Source organism: Cnephaeus nilssonii, assembly GCF_951640355.1.
Source record: "Cnephaeus nilssonii genome assembly, chromosome: 13".
NCBI lineage: Eukaryota > Metazoa > Chordata > Mammalia > Chiroptera > Vespertilionidae > Cnephaeus > Cnephaeus nilssonii.
Genome location: NC_137084.1, coordinates 77,114,766 through 77,129,418, shown reverse-complemented (window position 1 = coordinate 77,129,418; position 14,653 = coordinate 77,114,766). Strand labels below are relative to the sequence as shown.

The 14,653-nt window shown below is 41.4% G+C and overlaps 1 protein-coding gene across 4 annotated transcripts in view; it reads right to left on the bottom strand.

Moving 5' to 3' along the window:
- The window catches only part of ALG9 (ALG9 alpha-1,2-mannosyltransferase), a 107,760-nt gene that overhangs the window by 3,706 nt on the left and 89,401 nt on the right, over positions 1 to 14,653 (bottom strand). For all 4 annotated transcript variants that reach the window (XM_079788764.1, XM_079788767.1, XM_079788765.1 and 1 more), the window contains one exon: positions 26 to 144. In XM_079788764.1, the coding sequence (XP_079644890.1) occupies positions 26 to 144 (119 nt within the window). The remainder of the gene's footprint in view (positions 1 to 25; positions 145 to 14,653) is intronic.

Genomic DNA, 14,653 nt, shown 5'->3' with positions numbered 1-14,653 from the left:
GGCCACAGGCACACGTGTTGCTAACCTCCACTTTTCTTCCTGGTTTGCTTTGCTTTCCGGGGTTTGAGGATTGTGTAGTTTGCATACACTGTATACTGGTCTGACAGGAAGGGGACATAAAATGCCCGCAGCAGCTTTGAAGATCTGAAAAACAAGGGGGTGGGGGAAAGGAGAATTTTACCTTTTGAGAGAATTTACTAATGGTATTGAAAATGATTCACGAAATAAACTAAGTGCTATAGTAAGGATATTTTATATAAGCAACACAGAAAAGTCTGTTATTTAGCTACTAGACCATGATAAAGTAATCAAAACCAAGTACTACCTTGTTACCCATACCAGAAAGACAGTCTCCCAGGTAAGTCATGGTATATCCTTCAAAATAGCTCTAGGTCTTCACTTAGCATTAGAATATACCACAGAAAAGTTCCAGGCCAATCAAAGGACTGCTATTACTGAAATAAATACTTAATACCCAATGGTTTCTGCAGCTAAGAACTGTAGAGATGCTCAATGATCCTGAACTCCAGCACTAAATTCTCCTGGAGAGATAGAGAAAAGTATGTCTGGGCTTTCTGTGCATTGTTCCAGAAATTCTCTTTTTTTCTTTAATTTTTATTTATTGATTTTAGTGAGAGAAAGGAAAGGGGAGAGGGAGGGGGGAGGGAAAGAGTAAGAGAGGGAAAAGAGAGAGAGAGAGAGAGAGAGAGAGAGAGAGAGATTTGTTACTCCACTATTTATGCATTCATTGGTTGATTCTTGTGCCCTGACCAGGGATCAAATCCGCAACTTTGGTGTTATCGGGGCGATACTCTACCCAACTGAGCTACTCAGCCAGGGCTCTAGCAATTCTTTTTTAAAATATATTTTATTGATTTTTTTACAGAGAGGAAAGGAGAGGGATAGAGAGTTAGAAACATCGATTAGAGAGAAACATCGATTCAGCTGCCTCCTGCACACTCCCCACTGGGGATGTGCCCGCAACCAAGGTACATGCCCTTAACTGGAATCGAACCTGGGACCCTTCAGTCCACAGACTGACGCTCTATCCACTAAGCCAAACCAGTTAGGGCGGCTCTAGCAATTCTTAAGTCAAAGAGAGAGTCTTATACACAAGCTCATGTCATGACATGTCCCTGGCAAGTTATAAAATGTACATATTTGTTATTAAAATACAGGAATAGATGAAAACCTGAATTTCTTATGAGTTTCTGAAAAATACTTCACATTTATTGAACACTTAGCATTGGACAAACACTGGGAAAAGTGCTTACACTTTTAAAGATACTATTTAATCCAGCCAATAACCCATAGGAGGAAAGTGATATTATTATCCCTGTTTTATAGATGGGACCTGAGGCTTACATAAAGTAACTTGCTCACACAGGAAGTGACAGAGCCCTCACCCAAATCCAGCTTTGATTCCAGATTCTGCACTCAACCACTATGGTTTATCCTGTATCCTGGGAACAGGCTAACAGGATTCCTAACTTCGTAGAAAATGTGGCAGTGATCGTTTCAAATTCTGAATCAAGCATTACTTCTTGACTGTGATTTCTGAGTCAAAACATCAAAGCTGACCCAGTTACTGCCACCCTAAACGAGGAAGCTGAGGAGTGTTTCATTGCCGGTCCTTTCTCAGACTCTAAACTTGTAAATGTCATGTCAATGTGGCATTGGCACTGGCAGCCTACCCCTGGGTCTGGCAGACTCCTGCAACGCCTGCACACAATGATATCGTGCTTGGCATACACACCTCTTAGACAGGCTCCCCACTGGGACCCTGGCAGTGCTCTGTGCTCAACAGAGATGCACTTCACTTCAACAGCTAACCGTTCAAGGGCTCTGATAGAGAAAGAAGCTTAGAAGAGACATGAGATAAAGCAGAGCTCCTGCAAACAGAAGAACGGGAGGAGGAAGCACCTACGTGAGCCAGAAAGAAGTGAATGTATTCTTTCTGCCCGTGCTACACAGATAAGGGAAGGTCAGAACGGAAGGCTGTAAGCCGGAGCAAACTCCTGCGAGCTTAAGTGTGGTAAAGAAAAGCCAACACTAATTTAGCACCATTTCCACTCCATGATAAAAGCTTCATTAACAGAGTCAGCACATATTGCCAGTCAACTCAGTCCCTGGTATAACATTAGGGCCACTGGGCCCAATGTTAGTGTTTGACTTCCTTTTTGGAACAATTCCTTACTATTTGGGAGGGTTATTATTTCACAGTGTTAATCTTTTTAGAGTCTTCCAAAGAACAAAGAGAGATTATATTGATTTTTTTAAAAAACAGAATAAAACATTTTATCTTGTAATTACCATATGGATCCATTGTACCCTTTTATAAATTTAAGCTATATTGTAGGATCTTAGTCGTCTCATTTTTTTTTTTTTTTTGTACCTTGGATTATTTACAACTATGCTTTTTTTAAAAAAAGACCCAAGTAATAAGAAAAAGGAAAATGATGAAATTACCAAACAGAATGATGCAAAAGTAAAATAAATAATCACTATTGCATTATCCTTCAATTTTCTTATTGCATTGCCCAAAGTATTGCATCATCATTAAATAAGGTATGAAAAACTGAAGACATTATATTTGCTTTCATTGAATTCAGAATTTTAAAATTGTGGTCCATTATGGCAATGAGAAGAAAACTGACAGAAGACATTTTACAAGTATTAGACAAAACAGCAGATGAATGAAAAGAGAAACAGCAGCACTCAAGAATCTGATGATGATGGTGAAATTGATCTAACAAGTAAAATTTGCCTGTGCATCTTCAGATGACAATATACTGGATGAATTTTCTCAAACTCAAGAATTAATGAGCAAACAATTTATTTCCAGGAACAAAAAGGAAATAAGATATTTTCATTCAGATAGTCATTCAACAGGAAAGAATTCATCATGCAGTATTTTACAACAAGAACCTGAACCATCCTGTTATGTTAACAGGGCATCTGACCACATTTTTGCATCTTTTATGAGGTCTGTGTGCCAAATTTTATTTAATAAAATAAGTGGACACATGCTGAAGGCAAGTTCATATACAAAGGTGACTGGAAGGATATAGATGAAAAATAAATAAAAAAATTCAATGAAGTCCTGGCCAGTGTGGCTCAGTTGGTTGGTCAAGCATTTTCCTGTGCAATGAAAGGTCACTGGTTTGATTCCCAGTTAGGGCACAAGCTCAGGTTGTGGGCTTGATCCCCTGGTCCTGGCAGGGGTGCATGCAGGAGGCACCTGATTGATATTTCTCTCTCACATCACATTGATGTTTCCCTCTCTCCTTTCCTCTCTCTCTCAAATCAATTAAAAAAACATATTTAAAAAATTCAATGAAACCCTGGCCAGTGTGGCTCAGTTGGAAGGAGCATCGTTCTGTACATAGAAAGACCTCAGGTTTGATTCTAGGTCAGGACACATACCTAGGTTGCAGGTTCGATGCTGGGTCCTGGTTGGGGTATGTGCAGGAGGCAACTGATCGATGTTTCTCTCTTACATCAATGTTTCTCTCTCTGTCTCCTTTTCCTTCTCTCAAAAAAGTCTATGAAAATGTCCTCAGATGAGGATTTAAAAAAAGATTTCAATGAATTGATCATTTAAACTGGTGTTTATAACATCTAAAAATGAAAATGTTTGAATTACAGAGCAAAAAAGATAGCTGCCTTTTCTTTGACAAAATTGAGTCGTTAAAGGTTTCAAAAAATTCTTCAAATTTTGCATTTTGATGATACAAGTGCAAAAACAACCAGAAGCAATAAGTTAGAACCTATTAGAGATGTACCTGGCCCAGAACCAATATTTTCAAGATGGATAGATTCTACTTTAGAATTAACATTATTTATCTTTAACATCTAAAGCCACTAATTTCTTCAAGAAGATGAAGTGAGGAACAGTCAATATACACACATCTGACCTGGGATGGGAACATTCTGTGATTTATTTTTTTTTAAACAAAGAGAACAAGTTGGGTTGAATTCCTCATTTCTAAAACAATTGCTGCTGTTCTAGATGAGTTTCTTTACCATGAATAGCTTTAATGTGCTAAGCATGACTAGGATCTTTTAAATTGCTATACTGTACTATTGCTGGAAAGGGGAAAATGAAATTGGTTATTTGCCTTTGAAAAGAGTAGTTGAGCACTAGAATAACATGTATTTCCATACACGCGGAAACAAAGATTAGACTGAATCACAAATTAGAACAAAACTAATACCTATCAAAACTCATACAACATTGTCTGTAATTATGTGAAATGCCAACATATTGCCCTGAGGAAGCACAGACAGCAGAATTTAGGGAGACGTACAATATATGCCTCTATCATGGAAATGGAAATACTTCACATACCAGTGAGCAAGTCACTCAAGAGATTCAAAGATGAAACAGACTTGGACAAAGCTATTGTCTGAATAGCATAATTAGCTGACAGCTCAGAATGTTTTCTAATTCAATTACCAGCCACATTTATCAAGGTTAAGAAGTGTTCTGTGGAGATTTAAATCTGCTCTTGCTGATGTCAATGGAAGACTGGCTGCCAGTCCCTGATGTCTCTAGTTCAGCAGGCAAAAAAGGAAATGCTGGGTCAATTTTTCATTTTAAAAAGAAAACGTCCTAGTACTAAGGTTTTCTCTTTTATTTTTATCCATCCATCCACTCATCCAAATATTAATGCCCATGTGAACCTGTAGTCTAAGCTGACTGCCAGTTCTTTCTTTCTGAAGCTAGTTTCCTCTTTCTGTGTGTCTGTCTCTTGCTCTCTCTTGCACTTAGCTCACATTTCAGTTACACTTTCTACAACCCTCAGGGCAGAACTGAATTTTCACAACAATCTTCTGTTCTGAAGAGATCTCAGGATTCCATCTATAGTCAACCTATAGTTCTGAGAACTGCTCAAAAAGCTGGTTTGTAGTAAAAACGTGACTGTACTTTAATATTCTTTAACAGGAAATGGAGTGAGGGGCATTACTCTAATGGTCAGTAAGTAATGCAAAGGTGACTTTTACTGCACAAAAGAGAAATGAACACAGGAGTTACTAGCTACACTTATACTCTACTAGAATTTCAGTCCCTTGAAGATATAACTTGACCTAACTGCTATCTCTCTAACTTTCACAACAGTTCCACAGAAAGTACTTAATGAATAATCTGTGAATGAATGAATGACTATGCCCAGACTCTTAAATCAGAGCATTAGTTTACCTCACTCACTTTTGGCAATATTCATCTTCCACAAGGAAAAGGAAATATCAAAACTAATATGAAGTTCTTCTTCCTCCCTCTTCTCTTCCCAAAGATTCAGTGCTAAAGCCATTAGGTGGGGCAGAGCAAAGTAGGAGCCTATGGTGTGTGGTGGGGCAGTGGTCCAGATGTTAGAGCACAAGGACTTGTGGAGGGCATCCATATTAGCAAAGAAAATGTAAATGCTAAAGGTCAAGTAACTTATCCAGGTTTCAGTTACACAGAATATGCTCAATCATCATTACCCATGTGACCAAAATGACATGTATTTTCAGCATGCATTCCAAAAGACCCTGGACATTCACTGAATGCATTCACAGTTTTGACTATTTGGTAACAATCTCCAAAAATCCATACTGTGTAATGATTTGGAAGTTTGCTGAGGCACAAATTGGAATCACAGCACTGCATGACTGTTTACAGAGTGAGTCACTTCACTTATTCGTGGCCCGTGGCCAATCATGTGAAAACATCATAACCTCTTGACCAGTCACCTTTAGCCAATATTCAGAATGAGGATTGAGAAAAAACTGCTGTTAGGCAACTGGCCATTTTCTGACCTCCAGCCCCACCAAGGCTACTGGGGAAATGCTCTTTACCCGTCTATTTTCCATCTGAGAGCTATTTGGATATGCAGGTACTATATGTCCCACCCACCATTCCTGGGGAGAAAACACAGCGGTGTTCAAGGTGTTTGCCCCTGCTCTTTGCACCCTTTGGGCTATGCTTCTATGGGACAAATGGGAAGCAGCATTGGAGTCCCAGCAGGTAGATGATTCTGGCAAGCTCTACGGAGATGAAATAAATGAGTATGCTTCAAAATACTCAACAATCTTCATTATACCAAATATGGGCATCAAAAAGTTATGAAATTTAAGAAATCCTTGCTTCACCTTTTTTTTTCTTTTTACACTTATATAAATCCAGTTTTACGAATGTAAAATACATCAAATAATCAATAAATATTTTCTGAGACAATGCTATATGCTAGGAGTTGCACAGAATCAACAAGAAATGTGGTTCTAACTCTCAAGGAACTTAGAGCAAAGACCTCGGATGATGCTAGCTACCTGGTCTAAGCTAGCTAAAAGCAGTCGGTGTCCTAAAACACTGTACATAGCCATCAAACCTGCGTCTCTTTAGTATGGACTTGGAGCACAGATGGTCTGTATAGAGTCTCTTTCTTTTTTAAAATATATTTTTATTGATTTCAGAAAGGAAGGGAGGAGAGAGAGATAGAAACATCAATGATGAGAGAGAATCACTGATCGGCTGCCTCCTGCATGCCCCACACCAGAGATAGAGCCCAGAACCTGGACATATGCCCTGACCAGGAATCGAACCGTGACCTCCTGGTGCATAGGTTGATGCTCAACCACTGAGCCACACTGGCTGGACATATAGTCTCTTCCTACAGAATTAATTTTGTAACAATGGAAAACAGACTCTCTAAACTTCAGAAAAATAAAACGGTTATTCCTCTTAAAATGTCAGGAGATAAAAAAATAAATTAAAAAAAATAATAATAAAATGTCAGGAGATCTCTCAACTAAAGGACTTGTGTGCAAGCATATGAGCCTAACCAGCGGTTAAGGACAACAGGGGGGTGGGGCATGTGTGGGGAGGGGTGTGGGCTGGGAATGGGGGGATGAGGACAAATATGTGATACCTTAATCAATAAAGAAATTTTTAAAAAATGTCAGGAGATCTCAATGATTAAGCAGCTAAAGAAACAAGGAGCAAAACACCAATGTGTGTTGAGGCTAAATCTAGTCTGGACAAGCTCTGCAGATGAAGGGTCTCAGGAAAGTATCTGGGGAGAAGGAAAAATGGAAAGGCTAAAAACTGATAAAGAAACAGGAAGTATAAGAGAATAATGACCTGATAAAGAATTACAAAAGTAGAGCCCACCCGGCATGGCTCAGTAGTTGAGCACCAACCTATGAACTAGGAGGTCATGGTTCAATTCCTGGTGAGAGCATATGCCCGGGGTTGCAGGCTCTATCCCTGGTGTGGGGTGTGCAGGAGGCAGTCAATGATTCTTTCTCATCATTGATGTTTCTAACTCTCTCTCCCTCTCTGAAATCAATATGCCTCTGTGTGTGTGTGTGTGTGTGTGTGTGTGTGTGTGTGTGTGTGTGTGTGTGTGTGGTGTAAAAAAAAAGAGTTACCAAAGTCAAGAAATTACAGTTTCTCTGTATTCTTGGCATAGAGGAAGGAGCTAAAGACACCCTATGATTGATGTGTAGGGAAAGACAAGATCACTTCAATTACTGGTTAGGAAGGAGAACTAATTCTACGTAAAGGATCTGAACACCATCTGAAGCTTTCAAACTATTGGCCTGGGGTGCAGTCTCCCTTTCCACCTGGGTAGTAAGAAGCTACAGATGGAACCAGCCTATTGGACTGTTTTGTGTGCCATATGTCTCTTCTGAAAGAAACCTCCTTTAAAAAGAAAATTTTCAAAAAGTATCCAATTCAGCACTAACTGATTTGGCTCAGTGGATAGAGTGTCGGCCTGCGGACTGAAAGGTCCCAGGTTCGATTCCAGTCAAGGGCATGTACCTTGGTTGTGGGCACATCCCCCGTAGGAGGTGTGCAGGAGGCAGCTGATCAATGTTTCTCTCTCATCGATGTTTCTAACTCTCTATCGCTCTCCCTTCCTCTCTGTAAAAAATCAATAAAGTATATATTTTTAAAAAGTATCCAATTCAAATGAAGAATGGCATCAAAAGAACTGTGATGGTTTTAAAACATGACCATAAATTCTCTCACACTCCTTCCACCCACAGGGAAAGTTTAATTCCTCTCCCTTGAACAGGGGCTATTCCAGTGGCTTGCTTTCAACGAACAGAATGAGATGGGAATGTTGCTGTGTGAACTTCAAGGCTAGGTCATAAAAAAGATTACATAGCTCTTGAGATACTAGCTCTCAGAAGCCAGCCACCACACTGTGAGGAAACACAGCCCACATAGAGAAGCCCCAAGTAGGTGTTCTGGCTGACAGCCCCAGCTGAGATCTAGTCAACCGACAGCATTAACAGACAGACACGTGACAAAGCCTTTGAGATGCCTCCAGTCCTGACCACCATCTGAAGGCCAATGCATAAGCACCCTGAGAGATATAGAACTACCCTATCTGAGTCCAGTCAACCCCCAGAACCATGAGAGGAAACAATAACAATTGTTGTTTCATATCGCTAAGTGTGGGATGATTTGTTACACAGCAATAACTGGAACAAGAGCTTCCAACTAATTTGCCCTTTACAGTGATTACTCCAGAAATTATCTTCCAGAAACTAAGAGTTCTGCTTATGGTCAGGGGCTGGGAGCCATCCACCAGACTACCACATAGGATATAGGTGCCATGGACTCTTCAGGGCTCATCGCTGCTGGATTCACTTCTTTGTGGAGACTAAAAGGATAGTCATATCTCAGTGAAAATATCTCCCCAGCAGCTACAGCCCAGTGGCCTCTCAGAGGTACCTCACTGCTATCCTCTGACCAGAAAACCTGCCTCCAACACACAAGCTGAATACTCAAATTTCTAACTCCTTACTTGCATTTACTCTTCACATCTCTCTATATAAAAGGCTAATATGCTAAGTGTCCATCTGACCGGTAGCTATGATGAGCACTGACCTGACCACCAGGGGGCAGACGCTCAACGCAGGAGCTGTTGAGATGCGGGGACCTGGCAGCGGCGGAACAAGAGAGGAGGGAGCCCGATTCCTCACGGGGCTGCGATTCTACCTTTGGCCGTGGGTTACGTTGTTGCTGGGGCACTGTCGGCCCCAAATCTGGATTACTGCACACTTGCATTTGCGTTCCACACCCTGTACAACAGCAACTTTGCAGAGTGCCCTCTCGCACTCCGGGACCCCTCAGGGGATGTCGGAAAGCCAGTTTTGGCCCGATCCCCACAGGCCAGGCTAAGGGACTCCACCTGCCAGAGGGACCCTGCTCACTCCACAGATGCCCTTTGAGCCACGGTGCCACTCCAGGTGCTGTTGGCCGGGGAGAGACTGTGGGAGGTTGGCTCCAGGGCATGTCCAGCTTCTCTCACCCAGTCCCGCCCCACCAGCAACCATCTAATTAATTTCCTTTCAATGTGCATGAATCTGTGCACCTGGTTACTAGTATAATAATAAATTTGCAAAGCTTTTTTTTTTGTTTTTAAATTTAATAAATCTTTATTGTTCAGATTATTACAATTGTTCTCTTTTTTCCCCCCCATAGCTCCCCTCCACCAGGTTCCTACCCCACCCTCTGCCCTTACCTCCTCCCCACTGTCCTCAACCATAGGTGTACGCTTTTTTCCCAGTCTCTTCCCGCACCTCCTCACTCCCCTTTTCCCCAAGAATCGTCAGTCCACTCCCTTTCTATGCCCCTGATTCTATTATATTCACCAGTTAATACTGTTCATCAGATTTTTTATTCCCTTGGTTTTTAGATTCACTTGTTGATAAATACGTATTTGTTGTTCATAATTTTTATCTTTACCTTTTTCTTATTTTTCCTCTTCTTAAAGAATACCTTTCAGCATTTCATATAATTCTGGTTTGGTGGTGATGAACTCGTTTAGCTTTTTCTTATCTGTGAAGCTCTTTATCTGACCTTCAATTCTGAATGATAGCTTTGCTGGGTAGAGTAATATTGGTTGTAGTTTCTTGCTATTCATCACTTGGAATATTTCTTGCCATTCCTGTCTGGCCTGCATAGATTCTGTTGAGAAATCAGCTGACAATCGTATGGGTGCTCCCTTGTAGGTAACTAACTGTTTTTCTCTTGCTGCTTTTAATATTCTGTCTTTTGCTCTTGGCATTTTAATTATGATGTGTCTTGGTGTGGTCCTCTTTGGATTCCTTTTGTTTGGGGTTCTGTGTGCTTCCTGGACTTGTAAGTCTATTTCTTTCATCAGGTGGGGGAAGTTTTCTGTCATTATTTCTTCAAATAGGTTTTCAGTATCTTGCTCTCTCTCTTCTTCTGGCACCCCCATAATTCTGATGTTGGTACGCTTGAAGTTGTCCCAGAGGCTTCTTACACTATCTTCAACTTTTTGTATTCTTTTTTCTTTTCCGGTTGAGTGTTTTTTGCTTCTTTGTATTTCAAATCTTTGACTTGGTTCTTGCAATCCTCTAGTCTGCTTTTAGGTCTCTGTATAATATTTTTTATTTCAGTCCATGTATGCTTAATTTCTAGTTGATCCTTTTTCATATCCTTGAGGGTCTCGTTAAATTTATCGGCCTTTTCTAGGAAATTCTTGAAAAACCTTATAACCGTGGTTTTGAACTCTATATCCAGTCATTTACTTTCCTCCATTTCCTTCATTTGTGACCTGCCTCTTTGTCTCCGCATTTTGGCTGCTTCCCTGAGTTGATGGAGTGGCTTTGTGTGCTAGGTGTCCTAGTAGGGCCCAGTGGCTCAGAATAAAATCTCATAATCTACAAACCAAAGGTGAAAGCAGAGCAAGCAAGACAAAAGGGACCTGTAATGCAGGAGGAATGAATGGGAAGAATGTGGCTACAGGAAGCAGGGGGAGGGCCTCCCCACTTGCTTCCAAAGCTACAAACAGGCCCTGCTGCTCAGGAGGCCAACTTCAACATCCTGGAGAGGCACTTCCCACCAGACTCCCACAGCCAAACCTTCCTACCACACTCAGAGAGGAACCCACCACTGAGCTGGTAACTTAGTGCAACGCTCTGCTTTCACTCCTCTTGGGGAATCTCAGAGTAGGCATTACAGCTATCTACTTGTTGAATATTTATAAGAGTAGCAATTATATCATCCTTTGAAGACAGAAATAAATCCTCTCTTATTTTAGAAACTATGTAATAGGAGTTGGCCATAGAATTTGATAAATCTTTATAAAATTAGCCAGACACAGACATGGCAAACTCAGAGAATATAAGTTGAGGCTATGGTACCAGCTACATGCAAGGGGTGACTAGAAAATGGTTACTAAGATTTTATGCCTGCATCCTCTCTCAAACTAATGACATCTGGGACCTCTAGTCCCCTGATAAAACAGAGAAGCTTAGAAGAAAAGAATGGATGAGCACCTGGGCTGCCACTCTCCCAAATGGGCTAACAACATTTAGCACTATTTAGGGGCTCCTTCTCTAGTAGTCCAACAGTAAAGGCCTTGCTTATCTTTCAACAGTTTCAACAGAAAACAAGCCTCTTTGCATATTCATAGATATTCAGAATTCCTCAATTTGCACCAATCCCAATACTATATAATAAAAGGCTAATATGCAAATCAACCAAACGACAGAACAATCAGTTCCTATGATGTGCACTGATCATCAGGGGGCAGATGCTCAACACAGAAGCTGCCCCTTGATGGTCAGTGCGCTCCCACAGGGGGAGCGCTGCTCAGCCAGAAGCCGGGCTTACAGCTGGCAAGCGCAGCGGCGGTGGCGGAAGCCTCTCCCGCCTCCGTGGCAGCGCTAAGGATGTCTGACTACTGTCTGTTGGACATCCCCCGAGGGCTCCCGGACTGCGAGGGGGCACAGGCTGGGCTGAGGGACCACCCCCCCGAGTGTACAATTTTGTGCACAGGGCCTCTAGTGTCCTAATAATCATTAGGTTGATTCCCTTTGGAGTTGAGTCTCCCCTGACACACACAGAGGATGGTGTTTTTCTGTACGGGTACTGTCTTCAAGCTCTCCTGATTGCTTCCCTTTCAGACAGCGGAGACCAATCTTAGGAATGGATGGGAAGTTAAAAAAGTGACCAAGGAGTGCCAGCAAATTAAACCACATAAGTAAACTGTGGACAAATCCGCATGGCAAACATGGATGTGGGGTCACAGGAACTGTATCTACATACTCCACTCTTCTGTCCTACTTTTTTGGGACAAGCCCCTGTACTCTGACCACATTAAAGCAGGGTGACCGCATATCTCAATTTTCCCAGGGCAAGGCCACTTTTACTTTTAAAAAGCATTTTTATTTGAATGATATATTATAGATCACTTTACCTAAAAGCAAACTTAAACATCAGCCAAAGAGGTAAATTGAACTTTTCTTTATTGATCTTCACACCCCTCATCCAATGGGCTTCTTCTTATCTTTCCACTTATGCTCAGGATTTCCTCTCCTTGAATTATGCAAGTGATTCTACTCTCTTAGCCACCAGTACAAATCCTCCCTTTCTTTCAAACCTCGGCTCAAGCACCACTTCCTTTAGGAAGCCTTCTCAGTATACTCTCACCTCCATAGGTCTCTCTTTTCTTGAAGTTTTAGCAAATAACTTCACGCCTCCTGAGGTCTTAATACTATATTCAAGTTGTTTTTGTGTGTATAACGACAAAGTGTAAGTTACTTAAGAGCAAAATCTTTGTCTAACTGCTTCTTTTATAACCCTTGCATGCCCTAGCTCTGCAACAAGGACATAAAAGCTATTCAATAAATATTTTCCTATTTACAAACCTGCCTAACCAGCTGCTTGAGGACATAAGGAGAAGACTGCAGGTACCGCCCACTGCTGACCCCTTTTCTCACAGCTCACTGTATTCTTCCTTAAAGCACTTGACACAGGATGCAATTATATTTTTATTTGTATGGTTTCTGCCGGCCTCCCCATCATACTGAAAGGCCCAAGAAGACAGGGAGCTTGTGTGTACTGTTTTTCACTATATACCTAAGACAGTGTCTGGCAGTGTTCAGAGAGTATTTGCTGATTGGATGGATGTTAGAAGGACAAATCCTATATAATAAAAATCTAATATGCTAAGTGTCCGACCATTCGACTGTTCAACCAGTCACTATGATGTACACTGACCACCAGGGGGCAGACGCTCCAACTGGTAGGTTAGCTTGCTGCTGGGGTCTGGCCAATCGGGACTGGACGAGATGCCCTGGAACCCTCCCGCGGTCCCTCCCCTGCCCCGATTGTGCACCGGTGGGGTCCCTCTGCCTGGCCTGCACCCTCTTGCAATCTGGAACCCCTCGGGGGATGTTGGAGAGCTGATTTCAGCTTGATCCCTGCATGCCAGGCCGAGGGACCCCACCGGTGCATGAATCTGTGCACTGGGCCTCTAGTAGATGGATAAGAGGGGAAAATGTTCTCAAAGTCAACTATAAAGAAGATTTAAATTTTAGGGATAAGCATTTGAGAAACAAATGTGATTACATTTCTTGGGAAGGTATTCCCAATGGCCCTCTCCTTCCCTCCACCCACACTAGAGATGTGCTCAGTGGGCGCACAGGAAACAAAGCAGCAGCTGGGACCAGCCCAGGTAGAGAAAGCAATTCCTAACAATAACTAGTAACACACTTGTAACAGCAAGGGGAAAATTGTAAAGCTTGACACAGGCCATTGGGAAAAGTCATGGGCTTCCAGGATCTAAAATGTGGCCTGATCTTTCTCTGAAATAATGTGACTCCTGAGTCTACCTCTCTTTTGCAGTTGAGTTCACTCCCTCGTTACAGTAAAACCTTGATATAATGGACTAATTTGGGCAAGGGAGTATCTGTTAAAGCCAAAGTATCTGTTAAAGGCAAAACCACTTTATTATATAACAGACAAATTAGTTAGTTTACCTGTTTTTACTTAGACATGTTTATGTAGTTAAAATTACATATGTATGAAAGTTTAATTTCACAGAAAAGTTTTCTATTTCTATTACTGTAATTTTAAATTTATACTGAATAGGTCTAGTAAATATGTGTATTCACCAGTCACCCGAGTAAACAAATGCACACAGCTGGGGCGTGGCTTAGTGCATGCAGGAACATTGGCTGGCACAGTTAACACTGCTATAAAAGTCTTGCCACGGGACAACAGAACCAATTACCAGCACGGTGCAGTGTGATCACGTGCTAATCATTCTGTATGAGTAGTGACTCTTGGATTTAAATATGTAGATATAGTTGTAGATATGTATATTTATTTATGTCAGCAAAATTACTACAGTGTTTTTTCAAACATATGGACTATTTGCTAAAATGTGTTGAAAATAACAAAAAGATAACCTGTTAATTTAATTATAAGCAAATCTTGGTTAAAAGCATTTAAAAATTAACAAAGTTTTAATTTAATTCTCACATATGACACACGGACCGGAAATTTTGTCTGTTAAATCCGAAGTCCATTAAATCAAGGTCTGCAAAATTGAGGGTTTACTGTACCTTTCATCTAGTCAACCAGCTCAGCCTCCTAACTTGTTTCTATGCCTCCAACTTCCCCTTCTTTCAGGCCACCCCACACTATCACCGCAGCAATCTCCAATAGCATTTCCTACTGAACTCTTCCTTGGTTCCTCCCACCCTGGCCTTTTTGGAATTAACCCTCCCTCCTGTGCTCCAATAGCACTTCTCTGAACTGCGGCGTACCTCCCCACACATACAATAAATTCCCCAAGGCAGTGGTCCGGTCCGCACAGTCTAGAGTCTTAGATGTAGA